The 27,530-nt window shown below is 42.9% G+C and overlaps 1 protein-coding gene across 1 annotated transcript in view; it reads left to right on the forward strand.

The window, feature by feature from the left end:
• Positions 1-27,530, forward strand: part of LOC141126425 (vomeronasal type-2 receptor 26-like) — a 163,989-nt gene that overhangs the window by 109,044 nt on the left and 27,415 nt on the right. Inside the window, exons 4-5 of the mRNA XM_073612673.1 lie at positions 23,695-23,928; positions 24,825-24,948. Of these exons, the coding sequence (XP_073468774.1) occupies positions 23,695-23,928; positions 24,825-24,948 (358 nt within the window). The remainder of the gene's footprint in view (positions 1-23,694; positions 23,929-24,824; positions 24,949-27,530) is intronic.

Consider the following 27,530-nt stretch of genomic DNA (forward strand, 5'->3'; position numbering starts at 1 on the left):
CCGTGGGGGGGGGGGTGGAGGACACAGTTGGACAGCGTGGGGGATGGAGGACACAGTTGGACAGCGTGGGGGGTGGAGGGCACAGGGGGACATCAAGGGGGAGTGGAGGACATTGTGGGGTTGGAGGACCCTGTTTGGGTGGAGGACACAGTTGGACACCGTGGGGGGTGGAGAACACCATGGGGGTGGAGGACACAGGGGGACACCGTGGGGGGGTGGAGGACACAGGGGAACACGGTGGGGGGTGGAGGACACAGGGGAACACCGTGGGGGGTGGAGGACACAGTGGGGGTGGAGGACACAAAGGGACACCGTGGGGGGTGGAGGAAACTGTGGGGGGGTGGAGGACACCATGGGGGTGGAGGACACTGTGGGGGGTGGAAGACACTTTGGGGGTTGAGGACACAGTGGGGGTTGGAGGACAGAGAGGGACAGCATGGGGGTGGAGGACACAGGGGGACAGCATGGGGGGTGGAGGACACAGTGGGTGTGGAGGACAGAGGGGGACAGCATGGGGGGAAACAGGAGAGTATCATGAGGCCTCCTGCGATCCTGCTGGGGCTCAGGCCCCCCTACATCTGTACTGGCTGCCTCTGCCCCCCCCTCCCCAGTGATGGCGATAGTACATAACCTCACCCGATGCCTGCAATAAGACCTCTCATGGTGCGCTGCTCTGTGCTGGGCCCTCCGCTCTTCTTGTCCGTCCCAGATGATGTCATGTACAACCACCTGGGAGGGAAGGAGGGGCTGGCGTGGAATGCTGTGAGAGGTCTTATTGCAGCCACTTCCAGTGCTGGTGTTGAAGAGCCTGTCATGGGGCCCCACAGTGCCGATAGGTCAGTCCACCCCTGCAGTACAGCAGTGCTCAAAGTAATGGCTGTGCAGGCCCCGCATCCATTACTTTGACAGGCTGTCACTCAAACTGGCCCACTGAGCCATCGGCCCACTGGGAAACTCCCGGTAGTCCTGATGGCCAGTACATGCCTGATCAGGTGTCTCTGAATTCTTTCCCTCTCCCCTTCCCCTCCCACTTAGGGAGATTTGGCAGGACTCATGTATTACTCTAATATAGGGAGGTGAAAGGTGGTTCTGTCATCTGTTTGTACCTATAAGGTTGGAGGGCGGACTTCTGGTTTCTGAATTTATGATACGCTACCATTCTATTTTGGTTTGTGATTATATTTTATCTTTCATTAAAGTGCTTCAGATGATGCACTAGGTGTTTGTGCTAATTTGCTTTTTGGTTGAACAGTTCTAGATTGCCCAATCTGATGAATCGCTACAATCATTCAGTCTGAGTTGCACAGCGGTCATTGCATTTGCACATCTTATGGCTAGCTTCTCTGTGATGTATTAGAAAGGTGTAGACATGGCGCTAATTCTTCTCTGGGTGTGGCGTCAAAATATAAATGGATGTGACACAAATATAGAAATGGGAGTTAAGTGATGGTATGAAATTGTTAGAGATCTACCCTGTAGTTGAAGTTAAAATAATGATTAAAGAAAACCTTTTGTAATCAGTGAGACAGGCCTTGTGGTTAAAAGAGAGAGAATGGCGGAATTTTTGGTGATACACCCTCTGCCTTTACAGATCAGAGGTAAAGGGGGTGTGAAAAGTGGTGTGAGTATTTATGGTGGTGAAAAAACCCTAATGCCGCGTACACACGAGCGGACTTTACAGCAGACTTGGTAAGGCAGACTTTTCGATGGACTTTCCGACGGACTTTCCAAATGAACGGACTTGCCTACACACGATCAACCAAAGTCCGACGGATTCGTACGTGATGAGGTATGACCGGACTAAAACAAGGAAGTTCATAGCCAGTAGCCAATAGCTGCCCTAGCGTCGGTTTTTGTCTGTCGGACTAGCATACAGACGAGCGGACTTTTCGACCGGACTCGAGTCCGTCAGAAAGATTTGAAACATGTTTCATTTCTAGATCCGTCGAACTAGGGAAAAAAAAGTCCGCTGGAGCCCACACACGATCGAATTGTCCGCTGTACCAAGTCTGCCGTAAAGCTCGTGTGTACGCGGCATAAGTGTTTGAAGAAAAATAATAAATAAATGGTAAATGTGTTACACCCTCTGCCTAATAAAGAATATTCCACAATATTATGTTTTGATAAAAATAAAAATAAAAGTGCAAAAAGCAAAAAACAAACACGTGACCAAATGTATCCAACTTAATGTATTACACCCCTGGGATGTCCAATTGGTGTGTTACACCCTCTTGGGTAGCAAACTGTTAGCTGCAATGTGTGCTAACATACATAAAATATATAGAGAGGACAGAGGACCTTCACACGATACTGTACATCACTTTATTCAATGGACTTATTGCAAATCATGTTAATTAATTTCTTTTTACATATTTTCCGTTGGTTTTTTTGGTTTAACACAGAGATTTTTATATATTTTTATTTCGATTGGTATTTCTTAGTTCTTTATGTCATTTTGTCCACTTTTTCATCTGTAAACTTAAATTCACATTTTTATTCACGATGAAAATATGTTTTTTGCATTGGCCTTTGTGAGATAGGATTAACCACATTGGTCACTTCACATACACAGAGGAACAGAGGTCCTCTATCCTGTCTATATATTTTATGCATGTTAGCACACATTGCAGCTTATAGTTTGATACCCCAGAGGGTGTAACACACCAATTGGACATCCCAGAGGGTGTAATACATTAAGTTGGATACATTTGGTCACTTGTTTGTTTTTTGCTTTTTGCACTTTTATTTTTATCAAAACATAATATTGTGGAATATTCTTTATTAGGCAGAGGGTGTAACACATTTACCATTTATTTAAGTTTTTCTCCAAACAATTATGTTTTTTTCACCACCATAAAGGCTCACCCCACCATTTTTACTATTTTAGGGCTCTGCTGATACGCTTACCAAACTCGTTTTTCATAGATATTAAATGAATGTTATCTAAATTTATCTGGCAAGGCAAATTCACCTATTTTAGACCAAGATAAATGTTGGTTCCTCTTGTCTCTTTTGAAGCAATGGAGTGTGATAGATTAATCTGTTGCTACCACAGGTACTCTAAAGAATCTTTTATTGGCTTAATCTGCAAATAATTTACTAACCATCCCACTATCTCAGCAACACTTCAAGAGTGGGAATACTTTCTTAAATCATCCCCAAGAACATAAGATTTGTATTTCTTAACCGTTGGAAATTTTTAGATTCCTCACCCAACACATTTCTTTTAAACACTGGCCTACTGTAGGTAAATACACCATTGATGGCAAAATCTATAATAGAAAACAGAAATCTTTTGAATTACTTCCAACTTACTTGTTCTTTCCAACTCAGGATTACATTGCATTTGCTACAATAACCACTTCCTGTCCGGCCTATAGCAAAATAAAGGCCGTGCGGTGGTTCCGTTATCCTGACTGGACCTCATGTGACGTCTTTCAGCAGAACAGCCGACACACGCAGCGTGGCGATCGGTAGGACGGCGTGTCAGTCTGACACACCGTAGCACCGATATTGGTAAAGAGCCTCTAACGGAGGCTCTTTACCATGTGATCAGCCATGTCCAATCATGGCTGATCACAATGTAAACAGAAAAAGCCATGTATCGGCTTTTCCTTACTCGCGTCTGACAGGCACGAGTAGAGGAGAGCCGTATGGTTGCTTTCCTGTCCATCCCCCGAGGATGCCCACTTCAGGGATGCCACCAGGACCACCAGGGATGCCCACCACTGATGACCACCAGTGCCACCCATAAGTACCCATCAGTGCAGCCTTTCAGTGCCCATCAGTGCCGCCTATTGGTGCCTATCAGTGCCACTTATGAGTGCCCATCAGTGCCGCCTATCAGTGCCCATCAGTGCTACATACCAGTGCCACCTATCAGTGCCCATCAGTGCTACATACCTTTGCCACCTATCAGTGCCCATCAGTGCCACCTATCAGTGCCCATGAGTGCTACATACCTGTGCCACCTATCAGTGCCCATCAGTGCCGCCTATCAGTGCCCATCAGTGCCACCTATCAGTGCCCATCAGTGCCGCCTATCAGTGCCCATCAGTGCTACATACCAGTGCCGCCTATCAGTGCCCATCAGTGCTGCATATTAGTACCCATCATCGGTGCCACCTCATTGGTGCCACCTCATCAGTGCCTATCAGTGCCCGTCAGTGCAGCCTCATCAGTGCCTATAAGTGAAGGAGAAAACATAGTTATTTACAAAATGTTATAACAGAAATAAAGAAAAACTTTTTTTTTAATCATTTATTTATTTGTTGCACAAAAAATAAAAACCCCAGCAGTGATCAAATACCACCAAAAGAAATCTCTATTTGTGGGAACAAAATGATAAAAAAATTTGTTTGAGTACAGTGTAGCATGACTGCACAATTGTCATTCAAAATACGACAGCGCTGAAAGCTGAAAATTGCCCTGCACAGGAAGGGGGGAAAGTGTCTGGTATTGAAGTGATTAACATCTTACTTCTAACACAACTTTATCTGTACTCTTGAACTGAATACTTTTGCATTTCTGGACCAAAGTAGCAACAACACCCAGGGTTATCACTACTCTTTATAACACACTTCAGTCTAAATGTCTGTTTAGCAAATTAAGTCTGTTACTTAAATGGGGGAGGGAAATCCATACCTCATTCACCAATACACAATGGCTGGAGGCCATAAATTGTAGTTATGCATATTACAAATGCACCACTTACTGGGAAATGTCTGAGAGATTGGACATAACCCCCTACAGCAGGGGTGTTGCTAGGTGGCAAAAAGAAAGACCAGGGGCTTAAGCCTGAAATCCAAGGCCGGAAACGGGGGGGGGGGGGGTGTACGTGACGCAGGCTTTTTTTTTTGGCTGGGCCATGCCCTACCTGTCCTACATACACTGACCTACCTGACCTACACACGCTGACCTACCTGCACTGACGGTGGTGACCTACATACACTGACATTTACATACACTGACCTACTTACACTAACCTACCTACACTGACCTGCCTAACCTACATACACTGACATTTACATACACTGACCTACCTACACTGACCTACATACACTGACCAACATACACTGACCTGCCTGACCTACCTACACTGACCTGCCTGACCTACATACACTGACATTTACATACACTGACCTACATACTGTGCCTTCATACACTGACCTACATACACTGACCAACATACACTGACCTGCCTGTCCTACCTACACTGACCTGCCTGACCTACATACACTGACATTTACATACACTGACCTACCTACACTGACCTACATACAGTCACCAACATACACTGACCTACCTACACTGACCTACCTACACTGACCTGCCTGACCCACATACACTGACATTTACATACACTGACATTTACATACACTGACCTACCTACTCTGACCTACCTACACTGACCTGCCTGACCCACATACACTGACATTTACATACACTGACCTACCTACTCTGACCTACCTACACTGACCTGCCTGACCCACATACACTGACATTTACATACACTGTCTGACCTACCTCAGCTCAGCCATGGTGTGCGGTGTCACAGCAGCCAGGCAGTCAGTCAGTCAGTCATCGGAGGAGGAGCCGAGTAGGAGAGGAGAACGGCCCGCCCAAGCGCTGAGCGGGGATTTGGCGCGGCGGCCGCATTGTAATTCCCTCTTTCTGGAGCCTGCAGTGCCTATGATGGACGTCACATGTCCTGCGGTCCCGGCATTGGACCAGTGGGATGTCCATCATAGGCGTTGCAGGATCCAGAAAGTGGGACCTGCTATGGCACTCGGCCACACTCGGCGGCCCTCGGCCACACTCGGCCACACTCGGCGGCGCTCTGGATCAGATCGGTCCCGGCCCTCACCACTCCAGGCTAACAATGGAGAGCTGCATGCCTGAGACTCGGGGCTTTTCGGGGTCACATTCGAGGCTTCAGCCCCCCTATTCACCCCCTCCCGACGCCTCTGCCCTACAGTGTCCAAATTTGCTATCCCATGGGAACACAATTGTTGGAAAGGTTGCGGCTTAATTAGCACCTTGATGCATATGCTATGGTCCAGCCCTCATCTTAATAGTATTTTGAAATCAATACTAAAACTGATTTCAGCAATCACACGGCTAAGAGAGAAAGTACCCTCTGACCTAAGGTCTATTATTATGCATGTTTTGTTTGCAGCTAGGCTCTCCATAACTAAAAGATGGAAATCTAATGAGATTCGAAATATCATAGAAGTGAAAAGTCTAATAGCTTTAGGCTAAGAATATGAAAAGCATATAGCTTATATTCTTTTTCAAGCTGACACGTTCCATAAGCCTTGGATAACATTGGAAGCATAATTAGGACAAACTTAGATAATAGGAACGCTCAATAGTGTTTACTAACCTAGTTACAACCTGTACTTATCATGGAGCAGTGCAGTTTGCACCCTAATTACTGCTTTGTTGACTTTTTTTGTGTTTTAATTTAGAGTGATACCTCGGTTCACAAATGCTTCTGTTCACAAACAACTCGGTTTGCGAACAGAAGAGGTCACAAAAATTTGCTTTGGTACGTGAACTCTGCTTCAGTTCATGAACATGAGCCGCGGCCATCTTCCCTGCTCTGTCACGTGGTCACGACTTCCTGTAGGTGAGATTTTGGTCACAGAGAGACACTGAAAGTGTACTGTGAAGACACTTACAGTATTGAGAAGTTTTGAGACGCTTTTTTGTGTGCTTTTAGCACATGCTGTACAGCACTGTACTGTACATCTCTGTGCACACTCATTGTAAAGCTTTTTATGTGTGCTTTTTATCACATACTGTACTGTACCGGACATCCAGTATGGCTCCAAAGAAAATTCAGAGCAAGCATGTTGGTAAGAAGAAAGTGTGGAGCAGTAATGAAGGCGACAAGACTCTTCAGAGCAAGCATGGTGGTAAGAAGAAAGTGCAGAGCGGTAATGAAGGTAATGAAGGTGACAAGAATGGGATGTGCAGAGCAGTAATGAAGGTGACAAAAATGGGATATGCAGAGCAGTAATGAAGGTGACAAGAAAGTGCAGAGCTGTAACCAAGGGGACAAGAAAGTGCAGAGCAGTAATGAAGGTGACAAATATGTGCAGAGCAGTAATGCAGGTGACAATAATGTGCAGAGCAAGCATGGTGGTAAAAACAAAGGGCAGAGTGGTAATGAAGGTGGCAAGACTGTTCAGAGCAGGAATTGTAAGAATAAGGTTGTGAAGAAAATAACCATTGAGCCGAAGAAGGAAATTGTAGAAAAGCATGACCGCGGTATTTGTGTGACTGACCTAGCCTTGGAGTACAAGATGGTGAAGTCGACAATCTTGACTATTTTGAAGAAGAAAGCTGCCATCAAAGGAGCTGATGTGGGAAAAGGAGTAACAATGTTAACCAAGCAGAGGACACAAGTGCTGGAAGAGGTGGAAAAACTTTTTGTGGCTGAATGAGAAACAGCTGGCAGGTGATAGTTGTTAGTGAAGCTATGATCTGTGAAAAAGCCAAGAAATTGAACAGTGATTTATAGAAAAAACAACCCTCTACAAGTGCATCAAGTGAAGAATTTAAAGCCAGTAGAGGGTGGTTTGAAAAATTCCGCAAGAGAAGTGGCATCCACAGTGTGACAAGACATGGTGAGCCTTCCAGTTCTGACAAGGCCGGTGCAGAAGCCTACAAGAAAGAATTTGCAGAATTCGTGAAAACAGAAGGATACGTTGCTCAACAGTGATGAAACAGGGCTCTTCTACCGAACAGAACCAATATCACGCAGGAGGAAAAGGCACTGCTGGGGCACAAGCCCATGAAGGACAGATTCACCCTTTTGCTGTGTGTGAACGCAAGCCCCAATCTGAAGATTAGCCTGGAGGAAACTGTGGCCAGAATGTGTCACTGAACGTGACTTTGAAGGGACTGATGCAGAGGTAGTGGAAGAGATTGTGTCCATGGGCAACATTATGGGTCTGGATGTTGATGGTGCAGACATAGAGGCACTTGTTGAAGAACATAAGGAGGAGCTGACCACAGAAGAACTTTCTGAACTTAACAGTGAGCAGCAGAAGGTGCTTATTGAGGAGCATTCCATTGAGGAAGAGGAAGACAGGGAGGCAGTTAGCAGTGATGCCATTAAAATCCATTATTGAAAAAAGGAATGAGTGCCATGATGTTTTTGAGAAGCACCACCCCAACATAACTGTAACAAACATTGTGTTAAATCTGATGAACTATAATGTGGATTCTCATTTCCGGAGGGTTATGCAGCACAGGAAAAGACAAGTGACATTGAACTAATTTTTCACCAAAACTGAGCCTGCGGCTAAGAGAAAAAGAAGAGAGGAGAACCATGAAGGAGATCTCCCCAATGTCCTTATGGAGGGGGCCTCCAAACAATATCCACCTCCCACCCGCCTTCCCCCACACCAGAAGTCATCTCAAGCAAGATTAGTGTTCTCTCTTCATACTGTACTGTACTTTGTTTCATATTTTTGTGGTGCAAAAACAAAAAAAGTTCAGAGAGGATATTGAACCCTATGGGAAAATTTGCCTCAGTAAGCGGCCAATTCAGTTTGCGACCAGAGTTGTTTCACAAATTAAGTTTGTGTATCACTGTATCTATACCGTATATTGTACACCGTTCAAACAAATGAAAGGAACACTTTTTAATCAGAGTATAGCATCAAGTCAACTAAACTCCTGGGATATTGATCTGGTTAGTTAAGTAGCAGAGGGGGTTGTTAATCCGTTTCAGCTGCTTTGGTGTTAATGAAATTAACAACAGGTGCACTAGATGGGCAACAATGAGATGACCTTCAAAAAAGGAATGTTTTACAGGTAGAAGCCACTGACATTTTTTTTCCCTACTCATCTTTTCTGTTTTTCACAAGTTTTGCACTTGGCTAGGGTCAGTGTCACTACTGGTAGCATAAGACGATACCTGGACCCTATAGAGGTTGCACAGGCAGTCCAACTCCTCCAGGATGGCACATCAATACGTGACATTGCTAGAAGGTTTGCTGTGTCTCCCAGCACAGTCTCAAGAACATGCAGGATATTCCAGGAGACAGGCAGTTTTTTTTTTTTCTTTGGTTCCTTCAGACTACCAATTAAGGGGAGTGGTTAATTGCTCACAGGTGCTTGAGGCCTATCAAACTTTGTGTAGGACTCATACTGAGCCTGCTCATTGTGAGGCTGTTGGAACTCAATCCAAGTGGAAATGGTCTAAGTGGTGAGTTAAAACCAGAGTTAGTGGAACTGGTCTAAGTGGTGAATTAAAACTAGAGTTAGTGGAACTGGTCTAAGTGGTGAGTTAAAACCAGAGTTTAAAATAGGAGGTTATAACAGGGATCATAGTACCTGTGTAGTGTGAGTACCTGAGTGTTATCTGAGTAGTGTGTGTGGATCGTTAGTACTTGTGTATTGTGTACTGTATGCTTGTGTATTGCGAGTGCATGTAGGTCTGTGAGTACCTGTGTATTGTCTTGTGTACCTGTGTATTGTCTTGAGTATTAGTGCCAGGAAGCTAGCTGTTAGGTAATTTGGACATGGTATAATCCCCAATCCTCACTAAATTTAATAGGTACGATGCCCGGCGGGTGTGGAGAGGTGACTCTTTGTACATCTTGCTGCATGTATGCGTTCCTTGATCATCCGATCGAGGGCGAATACTGCAGTGCAAAATGTAAGCACATTGTTTCCCTGGAAGCCCAGGTTCTGAATCTGGGGAAGCAACTGTCAGCACTGAGAAGTCCCTCCATACTAAAGGAGAGCCAGGAACGTACACGGCAGGTGCCGGCAGAGGCCAGCACAGAGGTGGGTGGAGACAAAGAGGTACAGGCTCTAGCAAAGAGTAGATGGGTGACAGTCAGGAAGGGTAGAGGGGGAAGTGCCAGGGAGGCCGATCCAGGACTGAAGCATCCCAAAAAGTACGCTCCGTTGAGTGACATTGGTAAAACCAGTCAGGGACCAGCACTGCTGGAGCTGAGGGACTCTCCTAGCTGCCGGGGGAAGAACTGCTCCAGTGAGAGTGGGGGGGCAGCGAAGGGAAAGGAAAGACAGATTCTGGTGGTAGGGGACTCAATTCCTAGAAGGACAGAGAGGGCAATCTGTAACCAAGACCTGAAGCACCGAACAGTATGTTGTCTACCGGGCGCTCGGGTTCGGCACATCACGGATCTTGTGGACAGATTACTGGGAGCGGCTGGGGAAGACCAAGCTGTCATGGTGCACGTTGGCACCAATGACAAAGTCAGAGGCAGATGAAGTGTCCTAAAGAACAATTTTAGGGACTTAGGAGCTAAATTGAGGAAAAGGACCTCCAAGGTAGTATTCTCAGGAATACTACCGGTACATCGAGCCACACCAGAAAGGCAGAGGGAGATTAGGGAAATAAACAAGTGGCTGAAGAGTTGGTGTAGTAAGGAGGGGTTTGTGTTCTGGAGGACTGGGCCGACTTCTCAGTCGATAACAGGTACTAAGGAAGGGACGGACTGCACCTAAATGAGGAGGGTGCAGATCTTCTGGGAATGAAGATGGCCAAAAAGTTAGAGGGGTTTTTAAACTAGGCGATGGGGGGGAGGGTCCAGAGGTAGAGATAGTCAGCGCAGAAGATATTCCAGAGGGTAGTATTGGGGGCATTAGTGGTAGGTTAACCAAAGCACAAAAACACAAGGTAAGTATAGTAGCAAGTTCTAGTTGCAATCTCGAAACACCCAATACAAGGACAATATGCGACCGGTCTAAACTATGTGGCATGTTCAGCAATGCCAGGAGCATGGCAGACAAGATGGCTGGACTAGAGATACTGTTGTACGAGGAGGATTTGGATTTTGTGGGAATTTCAGAGAACTGGTTCAACAGCTCTTATGATTGGCTGGCAAGCATTCAAAGGTATACCCTTTACCGCAAGGATAGAGAGGGTAAAAAAGGGGGAGGGGTATGCCTATATATCAAGAATAATGTACAAGTGAATGTGAGAGATGACATCACTGAGGGAGCTAGGGAGGAGGTGGAATCCTTATGGGTAGAGCTCCAAATGGATGAAGCTAAGGGGAAAATAAAACTGGGAGTATGCTATAGGCCCCCTAACCTGAGGGAGGAAGTGGAGACAGATCTCCTATCACAATTTGGATTAGCAGCAAGGATGGGAAGTGTTATCATAATGGGGGATTTTAATTATCCAGACATAGACTGGGCGGAGGGAACCGCGCATTCATTTAAGGCTCGCCAGTTCCTTAATGTCTTGCAGGACAATTTTATGGGTCAGATGGTAGATGCACCAACTAGAAATAAAACATTACTGGATCTACTGATTACCAACAATACAGACCTGATCACGGATGTGGAAATACGGGGCAATTTAGGTAACAGCGATCACAGGTCAATTAGTTTCAGTATAAATCACACAAATAGGAAACATAAAGGGAATACAAAGACACTGAATTTCAAAAGAGCCAACTTCCCTAAACTACAAACCTTGCTAAAAGGCATAAATTGGGATAAAATATTAGGAACAAAGAATACGGAGGAGAGATGGGTTTGCTTTAAGAGCATATTAAATAAGGGCATTAGCCAATGTATCCCATTGAGTAATAAATTTAAAAGAGCAAACAAAAGCCCTGGATGGCTTAACTCCAATGTAAAAATGCATATAAAAGCAAAGGAGAAGGCCTTCAAAAAATACAGGGTTGAGGGATCATCATCAGCATTCAGACTTTATAAAGAATGCAACAAGAAATGTAAGGGTGCAATTAGGACGGCTAAGATAGAATATGAATGACACATAGCGGAGGAGAGCAAAAAAAATCCCAAGAAATTCTTTAAGTATGTAAACAGTAAAAAAAAGGGAGGATGGACCATATTGGCTCCATAAAGAATGAGGAAGGACATCTGGTTACAAAGGATGGGAAGATGGCGAAGGTATTGAATTTATTCTTCTCCTCAGTCTTCACGAGTGAATCGGGGGGCTTCAGTAACCAAAACTGCAGTGTTTATCCTCATGACACAACACAGGAAGCACCTCCATGGTTAACAGAGGACAGAGTTAAAATTAGACTTGAGAAACTTAAAATTAATAAATCACCGGGACCAGATGGCTTGCATCCGAGGGTACTTGGGGAACTCAGTCAAGTGATTGCCAGACCTTTGTTCCTAATTTTTACAGACAGTCTACTGACTAGAATGGTACCAGCTGATTGGAGAAAAGCCAATGTAGCACCAATATTTAAAAAGGGCCCAAAATACATCCCTGGGAATTACAGACCAGTTAGCCTAACATCAATAGTATGTAAACTCTTGGAGGGGATGATAAGGGACTATATACAAGATTTTAGTAAAAAGAACGGTATCATTAGCAGTAATCAGCATGGATTCATGAAGAATCATTCTTGTCAAATCAATCTACTAACCTTCTATGAGGAGGTGAGTTGCCATCTAGATAAAGGAAGGCCCGTAGATGTGGTGTATCTGGATTTTGCAAAAACATTTGACACAGTTCCCCATAAACGTTTACTGTACAAAATAAGGTCCGTTGGCATGGACCATAGGGTGAGTACATGGATTTAAAACTGGCTACAAGGGCGAGTTCAGAGGGTGGTGATAAATGGGGAGTACTTGGAATGGTCAGGGGTGGGTAGTGGGGTTCCCCAGGGTTCTGTGCTGGGACCAATCCTATGTAATTTGTTCATAAACGACCTGGAGGATGGGATAAACAGTTCAATCTCTGTATTTGCAGACAATACTAAGCTAAGCAGGGCAATAACTTCTCCGCATGATGTGGAAACCTTGCAAAAAGATCTGAACAAATTAATGGGGTGGGCAACTACATGGCAAATGAGGTTCAATGTAGAAAAATGTAAAATAATGCATTTGGGTGACAAAACTATGAATGCAATCTATACACTGGTGGGAGAACCTCTGGGGGAATCTAGGATGGAAAAGGACCTGGGGGTCCTAGTAGATGATAGGCTCAGCAATGGCATGCAATGCCAAGCTGCTGCTAACAAAGCAAACAGAATATTGGCATGCATTAAAAAGGGGATCAACTCCAGAGATAAAACGATAATTCTCCCACTCTACAAGACTCTGGTCCGGCCGCACCTGGAGTATGCTGTCCAGTTCTGGGGACCAGTCCTCAGGAAGGATGTACTGGAAATGGAGCGAGTACAAAGAAGGGCAACAAAGCTAATAAAGGGTCTGGAGGATCTTAGTTATGAGGAAAGGTTGTGAGCACTGAACTTATTCTCTCTGGAGAAGAGACGCTTGAGAGGGGATATGATTTAGATATATAAATACCATACTGGTGACCATACAATAGGAATAAAACTTTTTCGCAGAAGAGAGTTTAACAAGACTCGCGGCCACTCATTAAAATTAGAAGAAAAGAGGTTTAACCTTAAACTACGTAGAGGGTTCTTTACTGTAAGAGCAGTAAGGATGTGGAATTCCCTTCCACAGGCAGTGGTCTCAGCGGGGAGCATCGATAGCTTCAAGAAACTATTAGATAAACACCTGAATGACCGCAACATACAGGGATATATAATGTAATCACATAATCACACACATAGGTTGGACTTGATGGACTTGTATCTTTTTTCAACCTCACCTACTATGTAGCTATGTAACTATGTAAATGACTTCCAGCAGGCTGGTGTGAAAGTCTCTCACCAAACAATCAGAAACAGACTTCATGTGGGTGGCCTACTGGTACCCTGTGCTTTTCACAGTTGAAAGCAGGTTTACCCTGAGCACATGTGATAGACGTGAAAGGGTCTGGAGAAGCCATGGAGAATGTTATGCTGCCTGTAACATCATTCAGCATGACCGGTTTGGTGGTGGGTCAGTGATGGTCTGGGAAGGCATATCCTTGGAGGGATGCACAGACATCTACACAGTAGACAAGGGCACTCTGACCCATTATCAGACTCTATGCTGGTGCAGTGCATCCTGGGTTCCTCCTGGTGCACGACAATGCCCGGCCTCATGTGGCAAGACTATGCAGCCAGTTCCTGGAGGATGAAGGAATTAATACCATTGAATAGACCCATGCTCACCTGACCTAAATCCAAAAGAACACCTCTGGACATTATGTTTCAGTCCATCCGTCGCCGCCAGGTTGCACCTCAGTTTGTTATGCCCTGGTCCAGATCTGGGAGGAAATACCCCAAGACACCATCCGTCGTCTCATTAGGAGCAGGCCCCGACATTGTCAGGCGTTCATACAAGCACGTGGGGGCCATACAATCTACTGAGGACTATTTTGAGTTTGTGCAATGAAATTTCAGCAAATTTGACTAGCCTGCTGACTATTTTTTTCCACTTTGATTTTCGGGGTGTCTATGAATTAAGCCCTCTGTAGGTTGATAATTTTCATTTCCATCAAACGATGTGGCATCCTTTCATTCCTAACACATTACCCAGTCCATGATATTTTTCCCCATTGAGATCTGATGTGTTTTTGTGTTTTCAAAGTGCTCCTTTAATTTTTTTGAGCAGTGTATATAAGTTTTACTATGTGTTACTAAACCCAACAACACTAAAATCAGTCTGTATATGCATATGTATATGCATATATGTATATTCAGGCTTGCTATACTCACTGTGGAACCTAAGGGGTTAATCATCTGCATTGTGTAAAAAAAAAAGCTGTTTGATCTTGTATGCACAGATCCTCCTCTTCGTCCACTGAATCTAGAACAGGTCCGGATAAGACAGAGTTACTGGAGTCAGGCTGCACACGCTCAGCTAGGTGTGTATTGCTAGAGAGTTTTTTTTTTTTCTTGGGAGAGTGCATGTGATCAGCACTGTCCAGACAGAGGGTCAGGAGTCCTTGATCCTGATAGGACAGCTCAGTGCAGTATGAAAACTCCTCCTACAAGCTTTAACCAGGAACTGTTAGAAGTCACAAGACTGCTTTATACTGCTGATGAGAAAAGGTATTTAGTAGTTTATATTTACTAAAACAATTGCATTTCCATGTTCTGTGTACAGTGGGAGGCCAGATATAGTGAATGCAGGCTTCAATGGGAGCTTGTTGTTAGAAATTCCGACCATGTGTAGGCTCCATTGGACAGTTTCCATCGGAATTTCTGCCACACAAAATTTGAGATCTGGATCTCAAATTTTCCGACAACCAAATCCGTTCTCGTAAATTCCGATTAATTCCGACACACAAAGTTCCACGCATGCTCAGAATCAAGTACGAGACGGAAGTGCTCGGTCTGGTAAAACTGGCGCTCGTAAATCGTCACGCTGAAATTTTTAAAATCTTTTAATGCAGCGCATTCTCTTCTTCTTTAGAATGCTAAAATAATGAAGTTGTTTTGCTGCTGATATTCACACAGAGTTCTGAAAAAAAATATTTCTTTATTATTTCTCATGATCTCCTGAATCTTTTTTTTTTTTGGTTTTCGTCAGATCTCCATAAAAATGTATTTAATTTTGGTTTATAGTGTTTTTTTATTATTATCAAGATCTCCTTGTTTTTTTCTAGTGCTCTCCATAATATTTTTTTTTCGTTTTATGTGTCAAGTTACCACAACACCATTATTATCTGTATTTTTTTAACCTCAAGGAAGTTGGTTTGTGTTGGTGTTCCTTGTTAATTTGACATTGTATTTTGGAAATGTACCTGCCTACTCACAAACAAACTGTCCTTTTTGAAGTAAAACACAGAGTCAAGTATTTTTGAATACAAAATAGCCATTTATTATGGGTCATAATAAAATAAAGAGGAAGGCAACGCTGGAGAAACTGGTGAAATTGGCGAAGTCTTTGTACCTGGGGCACACATCAAATATTTTACCCCCAAAATTGTTAGCCTGAGGAGTCCATATAATAGTGACCACAATCCGGTCCCGGAATACAAGAGATCAGGAACAGCAGCATATATGTCCCCAGGCTGTGGTCATACCACAACCTGCATCTTTTGTCAGACCAGACTGAACCCAGGCCATCACTTTCTTGTCTTTCTTCCACTCTTCCTTCCCCACTTGATTCCAGGCTGTGGCTGGGGTGTTGGAGGTATGGCAGGAGGTGGAGGAGAAGGATGGTCCAACTCATACAGGTGTGTTTTGGTTGTGATTTGGCCCCTCAACCCCTTATTTAGGGTCGTATACATAATTTCCTCACAAAAAAGGCGTTGACCCTCCTCCATTTCCTGCATTGTGCTGGCAGTCATGCAGGCAAAGGCCTCTTGAACAGTGGGTGGCTCTGAGGGCCGTCTTAGTCTCCCGAATCAGTGCAAGCACTGCCTCCTGCACATTACTCCCTTTCCTGGGCCTTTTAGTTGGAAGGTGGAGGGGAGGGAACTGGGATTCTGTCAGGCTACTACTGGGTCCAGCCACCTCCTAGCTGCCACTTACCCCCGCCACCTCCTGGCTGACACTTACCCCGTCACTTCCTGGCTGCCAAATTCCACGCCCTCCTCCTGGCTGACATTTTCCTGTGTATGAAAAAAGAACATAGTTTTAGTATTTGGTTCATCAATAACACACAATTTTCAGCTCATGACTGTCGCAAATTGAATGTTAACAAATATAAAAGACTATTATTCTGACCCCTGCATTTTTCCTTCTTGTCCCAAACATTTGTGGCCACTACTGTCTATTGATATGTAAAACACTTTATTAAAACAGCAATTAGTGATCAATAATAACATCTAGTTAACATCATTAATTTTACCACCAGAAATATGTTGAACAATGCTATACCTGAATCAAGCTGTGCTCCTCCACTTCTTCCTGGCTGAAAGGCCCAGGTTGGACGTTGGAAGCCTCAGCTGGGGTGGAAGGAAGCATGGAAGGAAGAGTGGAAGGAAGGTTTGAGATGGGATTGCCTGACTTCAGTCTGGTCTGACAGAAAACGTAGTCTGTCATAGTACCACAGCCTGGGGACATAAATGGCATCTGCTGCTGCTCCTGATCTCATGGATTCCTGGACCTTATTATGCTCTCCCTATTATAAGTGCTCCTCAGGCCACCAATTCTGGCTTTTAAATAGGTAATGTTTGCTGTGGGGACCATCGGCTTCACCAACTCCAGCAGTTTCTCCAGTGCTGCCTGCCTCTTTTGTTTATGATTATAATGCGGATGTTTCACCTGCCACAGACAGGGCAGCTCCCTGTGTTTGTCTAGGAATATGGGGAGGAAGTTGTGGTCATTGAAGCCATCCATTTTCTCTGCAAGACACAACACAAGACAAACCCTAATGTCAGGCTAAACTCTCCTAAACTTGTCCCAATATAGGCCTCAATCCATAAGCAGTATAGACCACTGATGCCCCAAGTTCAAATGGTACCTTCGTTCTTACGATCGGTGCTTCTGATACTCCTTCCTGCGCTCACAGATCGTATGTACGACGCACGTGTGTTACGCTTTATATACATTGTGCATGCCTGAACTCCGCCCGCCCCTGACGTTCTTTCTAGTCTATTCCCAGCCCCTTCTCTTTCTTTGCAGTGGGGAGAGCACATGGCAGAGAAAGAGCAAGTGCATGATACTAGCAGCAACGACGAAAGCCCAGAGCTACGAACATCCCGATCCCGGAGGAGATTTAAGGCCTCAAATATGTCCTTTGTAGAGATGTTGAGATGGTGGACATCTTGAAGAGAGCCGACTATGATGGGAAGCATGTACCTTACCCAAACCCAAATGAGAAAAAGGCCAAGATTATGACTAAAGTTGTGAAGAGTCTGCGCTAGAATTTTGGGGTACGGCGACCAAGAATAAACTGAGGAAATGCTGGTCAGACCTGAAATTGAGGGAGCACGATCAGTACAGAAGGATCAAGAGAGTTCTTCAAAAAAGCAAGTATTTGTTGTGTGTTCCTATTATTATTATTATTACTTGCATGCGGCTCCATGTGCTTTTCTTTACTGTTGTACAGTTTAAAATGGAAACTTTCAGGTTTGTGGGCACAGTAATCGTTCGTAGTAAACATTGTTCGTTCGCCCATTAATACAATGTTTTTGGCAGATGCAGGTTAACTACATTTGTTCAGGCCTATTTGTATTAAAATAAGTTTAGTACATTGTTGTAGATGGGTTTGTAACTAGAACGAAATGTAAACTTGATTCAATGTAAGGAGAAGACACTCAGCAGCTGTTTACACATCTAGACGCAGGAGCACTAGTGTGGGACACCAGAGCAAACTTTTTAGGGTGTCCCACACAGGTGCTACAGTGGATACTAGGGGTCTCTCCATGTGTTAAAATTGTACAAAAAAGGTAAGTATTCCAGCTTTAGGGAAAAAAAAATTCTTCAGCTTGGAACTCTGCCCAAAAAGACAATTGTATGACACTTCCAAGCAATGTTTCATATTCATATTTCTGGACTCAAATATCTGTGTGCTAAGTATACCTTTTTTTAATTCACATAGGGGAGAAAAAACTCGGGACATCTGAGGACACCAGGGCCCCACAACCTCCTAAAGAAGGGGAAATACCACCGAAACAACCAGAGGATGTGGAGGAAGGAGAGGTTTTGGAAATTGTGACCACAACAGGTGAGTGTCTGAGATCACAGCTTCAGATAATAGATGTATGCCTACATATTTCTTATACATGGTGTGTTTTTTTAATTTAAGGTGATGTGGATGTTGTGGAAGAAGAAACTCATATTACAAGTGCAAGTGCACAGATCCTCATCGGGGAGATCATGGTCTGCAATCTTGATTTACAGAAGATCAAGGAAGACATCAATGATGTTGAAAAAAGACTTACAAACATCATTGATGTTTTAGGCAGAATCTAAAAAACAACTAAAGTCTTCTTCTTTTTTTGATCATTTTCACCATTTTTTAAAGTATCTTGAAAGCTAAATTTTGAAGACGCACACAGTGTGTCAACATGTGCTATCTGCCATCACGGGATATCAATGTACGCGTTTGGTGGGTGAAACCCCTTCCTCGCAACTTAAGTAGCTGAGAGGAAGGGGTTGCACCCCTGAAACACATCCATTGATCCCCCATGATGGGACCTAGCACATGTTGACATTAGGCATGGGATCAGGAGGGAAATCCCCATTTTGACTCTTAATTTGTGCGCATCTTCAAAATTTGTCTTTCACAGGGATGACATCACCTCATCTGATGAAGGCAAGATCAACACAGTTTGGACATACTAATGTCTGATCTTGCCTTCATTTTTTCAAAGTTGAACTTTGTAAGTTTCTGAGTTGGGTATTTTTTTATGGTTTTAAACATGCCTATTTAACACAAAAAAGGCTATTTGTACTTTCTATTCCAAAAATGTTATTACTAAAATATATGCACAGAGTAAAAATGTTAAGACTCAACAATTTGTGGCTTCTTGTCTCAATGCTCAATAGCAGTTTTTGGAGTAAGTTGTTGTTTACAGTGACAATGGAGGTTATTTCCTAAAGGCAAGTTCACTTTGCACTGCAAGTGCACTTTCAAGTGCACCTTTGCAGTGCACTTGGATTGCAAAGTGGATTTTCCTTTAGTAAATAACTCCCACAGTGCTTTATAATTTACCACAATCATGCCATTTTCGTGACTCCCCAAAATTCATTCATGGTGCTGAAAATTATGATTTTTTTTTTATCATTAATGCATTACATACATTAACAACAAAAACAAGGAGTTTGTGTCACAGACCCACAACATAATATTTTGCAGAAGAAGAGATTGTCACCTCATGTATCAAATAAATTACGTTAGCACTATTGAAGAAAATGGCCATAAAAAAAGCCATTGGAGAACCAAGGAGACGGCTAAAAGAAACACAAGCAGTAAATCAAATGAAATATGAGTTCAGTTTATACCAAAAATATTTATTTTAGAAAAGTTTCACACATTGTCTGGCATATCAATGGCCCCACTACCCGCAAAGTACTCGAGATACTTCTGTCTAACTTTGCGGGCACTTTGGGGGGGCAAGCCAGGACGGCCAGGTTCAAGTGTAGTCAAGGTAGTTGGATTTGGAACACTGTCCTCAGTCCCAACTGAGGCCACATAGTTTATAGCATTTTTCCGTAGGAAATTGTGGAGAATGCCACATGCAAGTACAATATGATTCAGTTTATATTCTGTCATATGGATCACTGTCAGAAATAGGCGGAACCCGGTGGCCATTATTCCAAAGGCATTTTCAGCCACTCTTCTGGCTCTGGCCAGCCGGTAATTAAAAACCCTCTGGTCCGGGGTGAGGGTCCTCCTCGGGAATGGCCGCAGAAGATTGTCCCCCAGTGCAAAAGCTTCATCCGCGACGAAGACAAACGGGAGTCCTACCACATTGTCTTCCGGAGGTGGCAAGCCAAAGCTGCCATTCTGGAGCCTTCTGTAAAACTCTGTCTGGGCGATGACTCCACCATCTGACATCCGGCCATTTTTCCCCATGTCCACATACAGAAACTCGCTGACACCACCGCCAACAACACTATACCATTAAACCCCTTGTAATTGTAATAGTATGACCCCGAGTTGGGGGGTGGTACCACGTGGACGTGTTTCCCATCTATTGCCCCTCCGCAGTTGGGAAAGTCCCAGCGTTGGGCAAACTGAGATGCCACAGTCTGCCATTCCTGTGGCGTTGAAGGAAACTGTGGAGTCAAACAGGAAAAACAAGTTTTGCACATAAACATCGCAAGCAGATTTAACACAAACATTCTTGGCCAACATCAGTATAACATTTATTTGAAGGAGTATTTAAAGACAAATATATAAAGTACACTTTAAGATTCTTCACCCTCTCTGATGGCCCATTGTAAAAATTATAGGGGTGGAGATGTTTTGAACAGGTAACCCTCTCCACTTCCATGAGAGCTGAATGCATAAATAATGTGTTTAACTTTGGCCAGCCTCTCCTTACTTACACTATTGGCAGCCCACTGGACAGGTAACAAGTGTCATAATAAAAAAATATGAATAAACACTGTCCAAATTGAAGCACATTTTTACAGTCTGCGATTACCTATCAAGATAATAAGAGAACAAAACTTTAAACAGTACCATTTGAAAGTATTCAGGCAGGCCCTTTCACTACATGCTTTGGTGAATTCATCCATAAATATGACCATAAAAGAGGTAGGTATAGTGTATATGGGTTTGACAAAGTCAGCAGATAGAGTATTGGTATCGGTTGACTTAGCAGTTGGGGGGAGGGAGGGTTCCAAATGAGTTTGGAAACCCCAAAAAAAGCCTCAGTCACTCTGCATGAATTTAAGGACACAAATAACATTTGGACACATTTTAGGGGGTGTTTAGATAAAGCACTACTATGGAGCTGACAAAATACATTGTTAGGTGACTAGGCTAGGTGTGTATGGACCCAGGATAGCATGCTGGGGAGGTTAGTGAAGGCAAATATGCATGAAGGACAAAAAAGGAAGTTTAAAAAATTGCAGCATACATGAGGACAAAGGGGACATTCACAGCATATTACAATCATGGTAATTAGGGAATGATGAAAGAAATACAATACATTAGCAAATATTTGATGTTAAAGGAGAAATCTTACCTTAATATAGTCTTTCTGCAGGACCTGAATGATGGTAGAACAGGTCTCTGGAATAATGATCCCCAGAGTCTAGGGGGAGATGCCTGTCGAGAACTTGATGTCCTGCAGACTTCTCCCTGTCGCCAAGTACCGCAACGTGGCAACTAGCCTCTGTTCGGGAGTGATGGCTTGCCACATGTAGGTGTCCTGCTTGGTAATATAAGGGGACAGCAAAGCCAACAGACATTGAAAAACGGGGTCTGTCACCTGGAGATAATTCCTGAAATCATCAGGATTATTCTCCTGGCTCTCCCGCAACAAAGGCATGTGCCAGAATTGGTCACGCTGGAGCAACCAATTCTTGGTCCATGAACTCCTCCCCGCCCTGTTCATGGACTGGGCTTGGGTCAAAGTAGTAAGAAACCCAACACCAAGCCCCTGCACAGCACCAACTCTACCACGAGTACGTACCCGCAACATGGCTTCAAAACGGTCAGATGGTCAGAACGAACTAACAGAATGCACTGAAAAACAGCAAGGCCTGAGAAGAGCGAGCCGAAAATCAGAAATGAGCAGACAAGAACGCACTGCAAAATCAAATACATACTATAAAATACACACTGAAAAACAAATGCAAACTGACTTACGCACTGAAAACCAGATACGAACCTACAAGCACAAACTGAAGAGCAGTAATGATCTTAAAAGCACAAGGCTGAAAAGCGTGAATCGTCTCTCACCAAACTTCTACTAACACGAGATTAGCAGAAGGAGCCCAAAGGGTATTGAACGTCCTTTTTCTAGTGCCATCGTACGTGTTGTACGTCACCTCGTTGACATTCAAAATTTCCGACAAGATTTGTGTGACCGTGTGTATGCAAGACAAGTTTGAGCCAACATCCGTCAGAAAAAAATCGATGGATTTTGTTGTCGGAATGTCCAATCGTGTGTACGTGGCATAACACTAACTGTGTTGGAGAAATATGCCAGTTGTTGTTGAAAAGGCATATATTCTACAGTGCTGTGTTGCACTAGATAAGTTTACCTTATGTACCTATTGCAACTGTTAACCGCTTCAGCACCGGAAGATTTTACCCCCTTCCTGACCAGAGCACTTTTTGTGATTCGGCACTGCGTCGCTTTAACTGACAATTGTGCGGTCGTGCGATGTTGCACCCAAACAAAATTGATGTCTTTTTTCCCACAAATAGTGCTTTCTTTTGGTAGTATTTGATCACCTCTGCAGTTTTTATTTTTTGCATTATAAACAAAAAAAGAGCGACAATTTAAAAAAAAAAACGCAATATTTTTTATTTTTGCTATAATAAATATCCCCCCCAAAAAAAAAAAAAAAAAAATATATATATATATATATATATATATATATATATATATATATATATATATATAAAAAATTTCCCCAGTTTGGGCCGATATGTATTCTTCTACATATTTTTGGTAAAAAAAATCACAATAAGCGTATATTGATTGGTTTGCGCAAAAGTTATAGCGTCTACAAAATAGGGGATAGTTTTATGGCATTTTTATTATTTTTTTTTTATACTAGTAATGGTGGCGATCTGCGATTTTTATTGGGACTACGACATTATGGCGGACACATCTGACACTTTTGACACATTTTTGGGACCATTGACATTTATACAGTGATCAGTGCTATAAAAATGCACTGATTACTGTAAAAATGTCACTGGCAGGGAAGGGGTTAACCACTAGGGGGCAAACAAGGGGTTAATTGTGTTCCCTCTCTGTGTTCTAACTGAAGGGGGGAGGGGACTGTCTTGGGGAGATGACTTGTATGAACAGACGATCAGTCTCTTCTCCCCTCAGAGAACTGGAAACTGTGTGTTTACACAAACACAGATCCCGGTTCTCATTGTGTCACCAGCGATTGCGGGAGCCAGCGGTGATCGTGACCGCTGGGCACTTGCATCGGCTCTGGGGGCCCAGTAAATCTGCGGCGGCTGGTCAGCAAGTGGTTAAACAAGCATTATCTCATAACAGTATACACTGTTTTAGGGTAAAGTATATATGTTATCTCTGTATTTTATTGAAAACTATTAACACAGCTGAATTTAAAATAAGGCATATGATATAAACAGAAAGATTTTATTAAAAAAAAAAAGTGTTGATACATGGGGATGGAGAAACAAGGGAAAGCAAGATATAAAGATATTGAACTTCAGCTTTAACTTGTTCGAGGTTTTTTTTTTTTTTTTGTTCTCCAGTTGCATAAATATGTAAAACAAATAAAAAATCCATATAAGACGGCAGACAGAATTACCTTCTTCGATCAAAATGGTGAGTTTCCTTTCTACTACAAAATAGTAAATGGGGTTAGGTCTTACTTCCGATTTTTCTTAAGTGATATTGATGTTGGATCATACACACCATGGGCAAAAGAAGAAGACAAACTTCACATTGACCCCACCAATATAACATGGAATGAAGACAATAATACGGTGAGGAGGAGCATATGTGATACTCACTTTTCATGACATTGGCCGCCCATTGTACAATTTTCACAACAGATATGTAAAAATGATAGTCAATCAATGACATTTCTTAGCATCACCCATGAACTTTATTGCTTCAAATATTATATTAGCCTTATCTGCCCTTCACATATAGGTATAAATAACAGAAATTAAACAAGAAAGTAAAATATTTGTAGGGATAATTTCCTACTCGTACTCATGGACTATGGGGTTCTCTACTGGGATTGACTTCTGTCCCTCAGGTTAAAATGATTTCAAGTGTATGTAACCCATAGTCTCCTATTCCTCCTGTTTGGTCTGTTAAATATACCATTGAAATGATTGTGTTATACTTGTTCAAAATGAAAAAAAAAAAAAACAGGGCAAGTCTGACACCATTCAGTTACACAATTATTTTTTAATACACTTCAAAGTGCATGTAAACCTAAAATCCTTTGTTTCACTATGTTGGGCATCATGTCTCACTGCATTCAGTTTTCTTAAGCAATTTTTTCTGGGGAATCCTTTGCAGTTTCTTACCAGGAGATCACACCAGTAGCAGCACTTCCTATAGCAGGCTGACAACACTAATCAACTTCCTCAATATTATCATCAGCATTGTAAGTCTGCCATGAGTACTCCTCCAGTGTGAGATGGTGGCTTAGTATAGAACCCTGAAATAAGAAGAGTTATTCCTGGCAGTTTCTTCACACTATATACGATATGTTGCCAGCCATACTGGAAAATAGATTTGGGGTTTGCATGCACTTTAAAGTGCAATGGAAACCATGGATAAGGAGATATAGTAATGTTTTGCAATGCACTAATATTGAATCTCCAATGTTATTTCACACAAGGAGACTTTTTTTCACTTCCTTTAGAAGCTGGAGTCTCGGTGTGTGGACTCTTGTTTTCCCGGTTACAGAAAAAAGCCAGGAGCTTCAACTCACTTTTGCTGCTATGACTGTGCCCCATGTTCAGAAGGGCAGATATCCAATATGACTGGTATACCTTATTTATATACAGTTTTATTTATTAATGGTATTTAAGTTTACACTGAAATTCACAGATGTGCAAAATCAGAGCATAACATACTCTAGTGGTGCAGGGAATAACATGTGGGATGGTGTAATACTACTTGTAGCTTATACGTTTTTGGACTATTGAGGGAAACCCTCATGTACTCAGAGTTCAAACTAACTACAGACAGTTTACTGGGCTTTTATCATGTTAAGATCCTAGCACTGAGATTTACGATTTTCAGTAAAGTCCATACACTACATGTAAGATACCCTTTAACCACTTGCCGCCCGCCCACCGTCAAATGACGGCTGGGCGGTGCGGCACTTGTTCTGGGTGGACATCATATGATGGCTTCAAAGAACAATTGCTCTCGAGCGCCCCCGGTGGTGCGCAGTAATCAGGGCACTGATCATCAGTGCCCTGATTACAATTAAGTGCCCACCACTGCCAGCAATCAGTTCCCACCAGTGCCCACAAGTGGCAGCAATCAGTGCCCACAAGTGGCAGCAATCAGCAGCCATTAGTGATGCCAGTAAGTGCTGGCTATCAGTGCTGCCCATCAATGCCCATCACTGCTGCCCATCAATGCCCATCATTGCTGCCCATCAATGCCACCCATCAATGCCCATCAGTACTGCCTATCCATGCCGCCTACCTGTGCCCACCAGTGCCACCTTTTTGTGCCCACCAGTGCCGCCTATCAGTGCCCACTAGTGCCACCCATCAGTGCCCCCATAATCAGTGCCCATCAGTGCAGCCTATCAGTGCCCATCAGTGCCGCCTCATCTGGGCCCATCGGTGAAGCAGGAAAATTACTTATTTACTAAATTTACTAACAGTAAATAAGAAAAACTTTTTTTTTCAAAATGTTGCACTAAATAACCCAGACGTGATTTAATACTACCAAAAGAAAGCTCTATTTGTGTGAAGAATGTGATAAAAAATTTCACATGGTTAAAGTGTAGCATGACCGTGCAATTGTCATTCAAAGTGTGACAGCGCTGAAAGCTGAAAAATGGCCTGAGCAGGAAGGGGGTGTAAGTGCCTGGTATTGAAGTGGTTAAAGTTGAAATGTAACATCCCTCCTCTCCTAACAAGGTTTGCCTCAGGATTTTTTTTACTCTACTTGATTTTCTTGCTGCCGTCCTCAGGCTGATCTGGCATGTTCACATCTTCTTAATCATCCAAAGTTGTGCGCAATTCCTCCACAGGGACCGCAATGTTCTTATAACACAGCTTTGGACAGTGATTGGATGTGGGGTCAAAGGGAGAATTCAGAGTCTGAGATTACACCTAGTACCGTGGCATGCGGGGATGGTTTGATGGTTGTGCCATTGATCTTAACAGAGAAGTCAGGGGAAGGGGCACGTGGGGAGGAAATATTATTAAATTATAGAATATTATATTAAATTATATTATATTTACTATAATAATAACAAGATAATTTACTTATTTACAGATGTGGTGACCAACCCAAAGATATCTACCTACATTAAGGAAAGGAGAGAAATATGCAGTTAACATTTATGGGACCTATGCAGAGTCCTCACTTGTTGGTGGACAACAGAGTAGCACCAGGAAAATATATTCAGACTAGTGTTTCTCATCATTTTTCCAGAAGCAGCACTCTTTAAAAGTATGCAAAATCCAGAGGCACCCAGTCTACAATATAAAAAATGTAAATGTTGCATATCAATGGAATACCTGAACCTTTGATGATGCACTTAACTACCTTGATTAATTAACTTCCCATCAAAAGCCTCTCTTTACATCAAAAATCTCTCAACATGTCAGAGTCCACCCTATACATCTGATTCCTCCCTGCATGTGAAATAGACATGCGTGGTTCGTTTTGTTCCAAATAAATATTCAGACAGATTTTTTGTTATTCAGAGATATCCGAACACCCAAATTACAGTAGAAATGAAATGTAATAAATGCTTCGAATAGCGAAACTGAATTAATTCCAAAATTCATATAGAAACACTATATAAGGCCGCCTGCACCGCAGCCCTGTGTAGTGTGTTCTGGCATTCATAGATAGAGAGAGAGAGAGACAGACAGTGTCATTTGATTTAAGTTAGATAGAGTAGGCAGGTCAAGTCAGTTAGCTGCAGTTACAGTGTATTGTGTATATATATGCATAATATATATATATATATATATATATATATATATATATATATATATATATATATATATATATATATACTGTATTCAGTTTAGCTAGATCCTGTTCTTCTCTTCCTAATATACTGACAGACAGGCAGGTGTTTTTACAGTATTTCTAATTACTGTACTGTGTACCCTTCACAGTCTGACCTACAGTATAGCAACCTGTAGCCAGGTGCTTGTGTAGGGTCATTGAAGTATTTCCAGCTACTTTGCTGTGTACCCTGCACAGTCTGATCTACAGTATAGCAACCTGTAGCCAGGTGCTTGTGTAGGCTCATTGAAGTATTTCCAGCTACTGTACTGTGTACCCTGCACAGTCTGACCTACAGTATAGCAACCTGCAGCCAGTTGCTTGTGTAGGCTCATTGAAGTATTTCCAGCTACTTTAC

This window comes from Aquarana catesbeiana, linkage group LG01 (assembly GCF_042186555.1).
Source record: "Aquarana catesbeiana isolate 2022-GZ linkage group LG01, ASM4218655v1, whole genome shotgun sequence".
In the NCBI taxonomy this organism is placed as follows: Eukaryota; Metazoa; Chordata; class Amphibia; order Anura; family Ranidae; genus Aquarana; species Aquarana catesbeiana.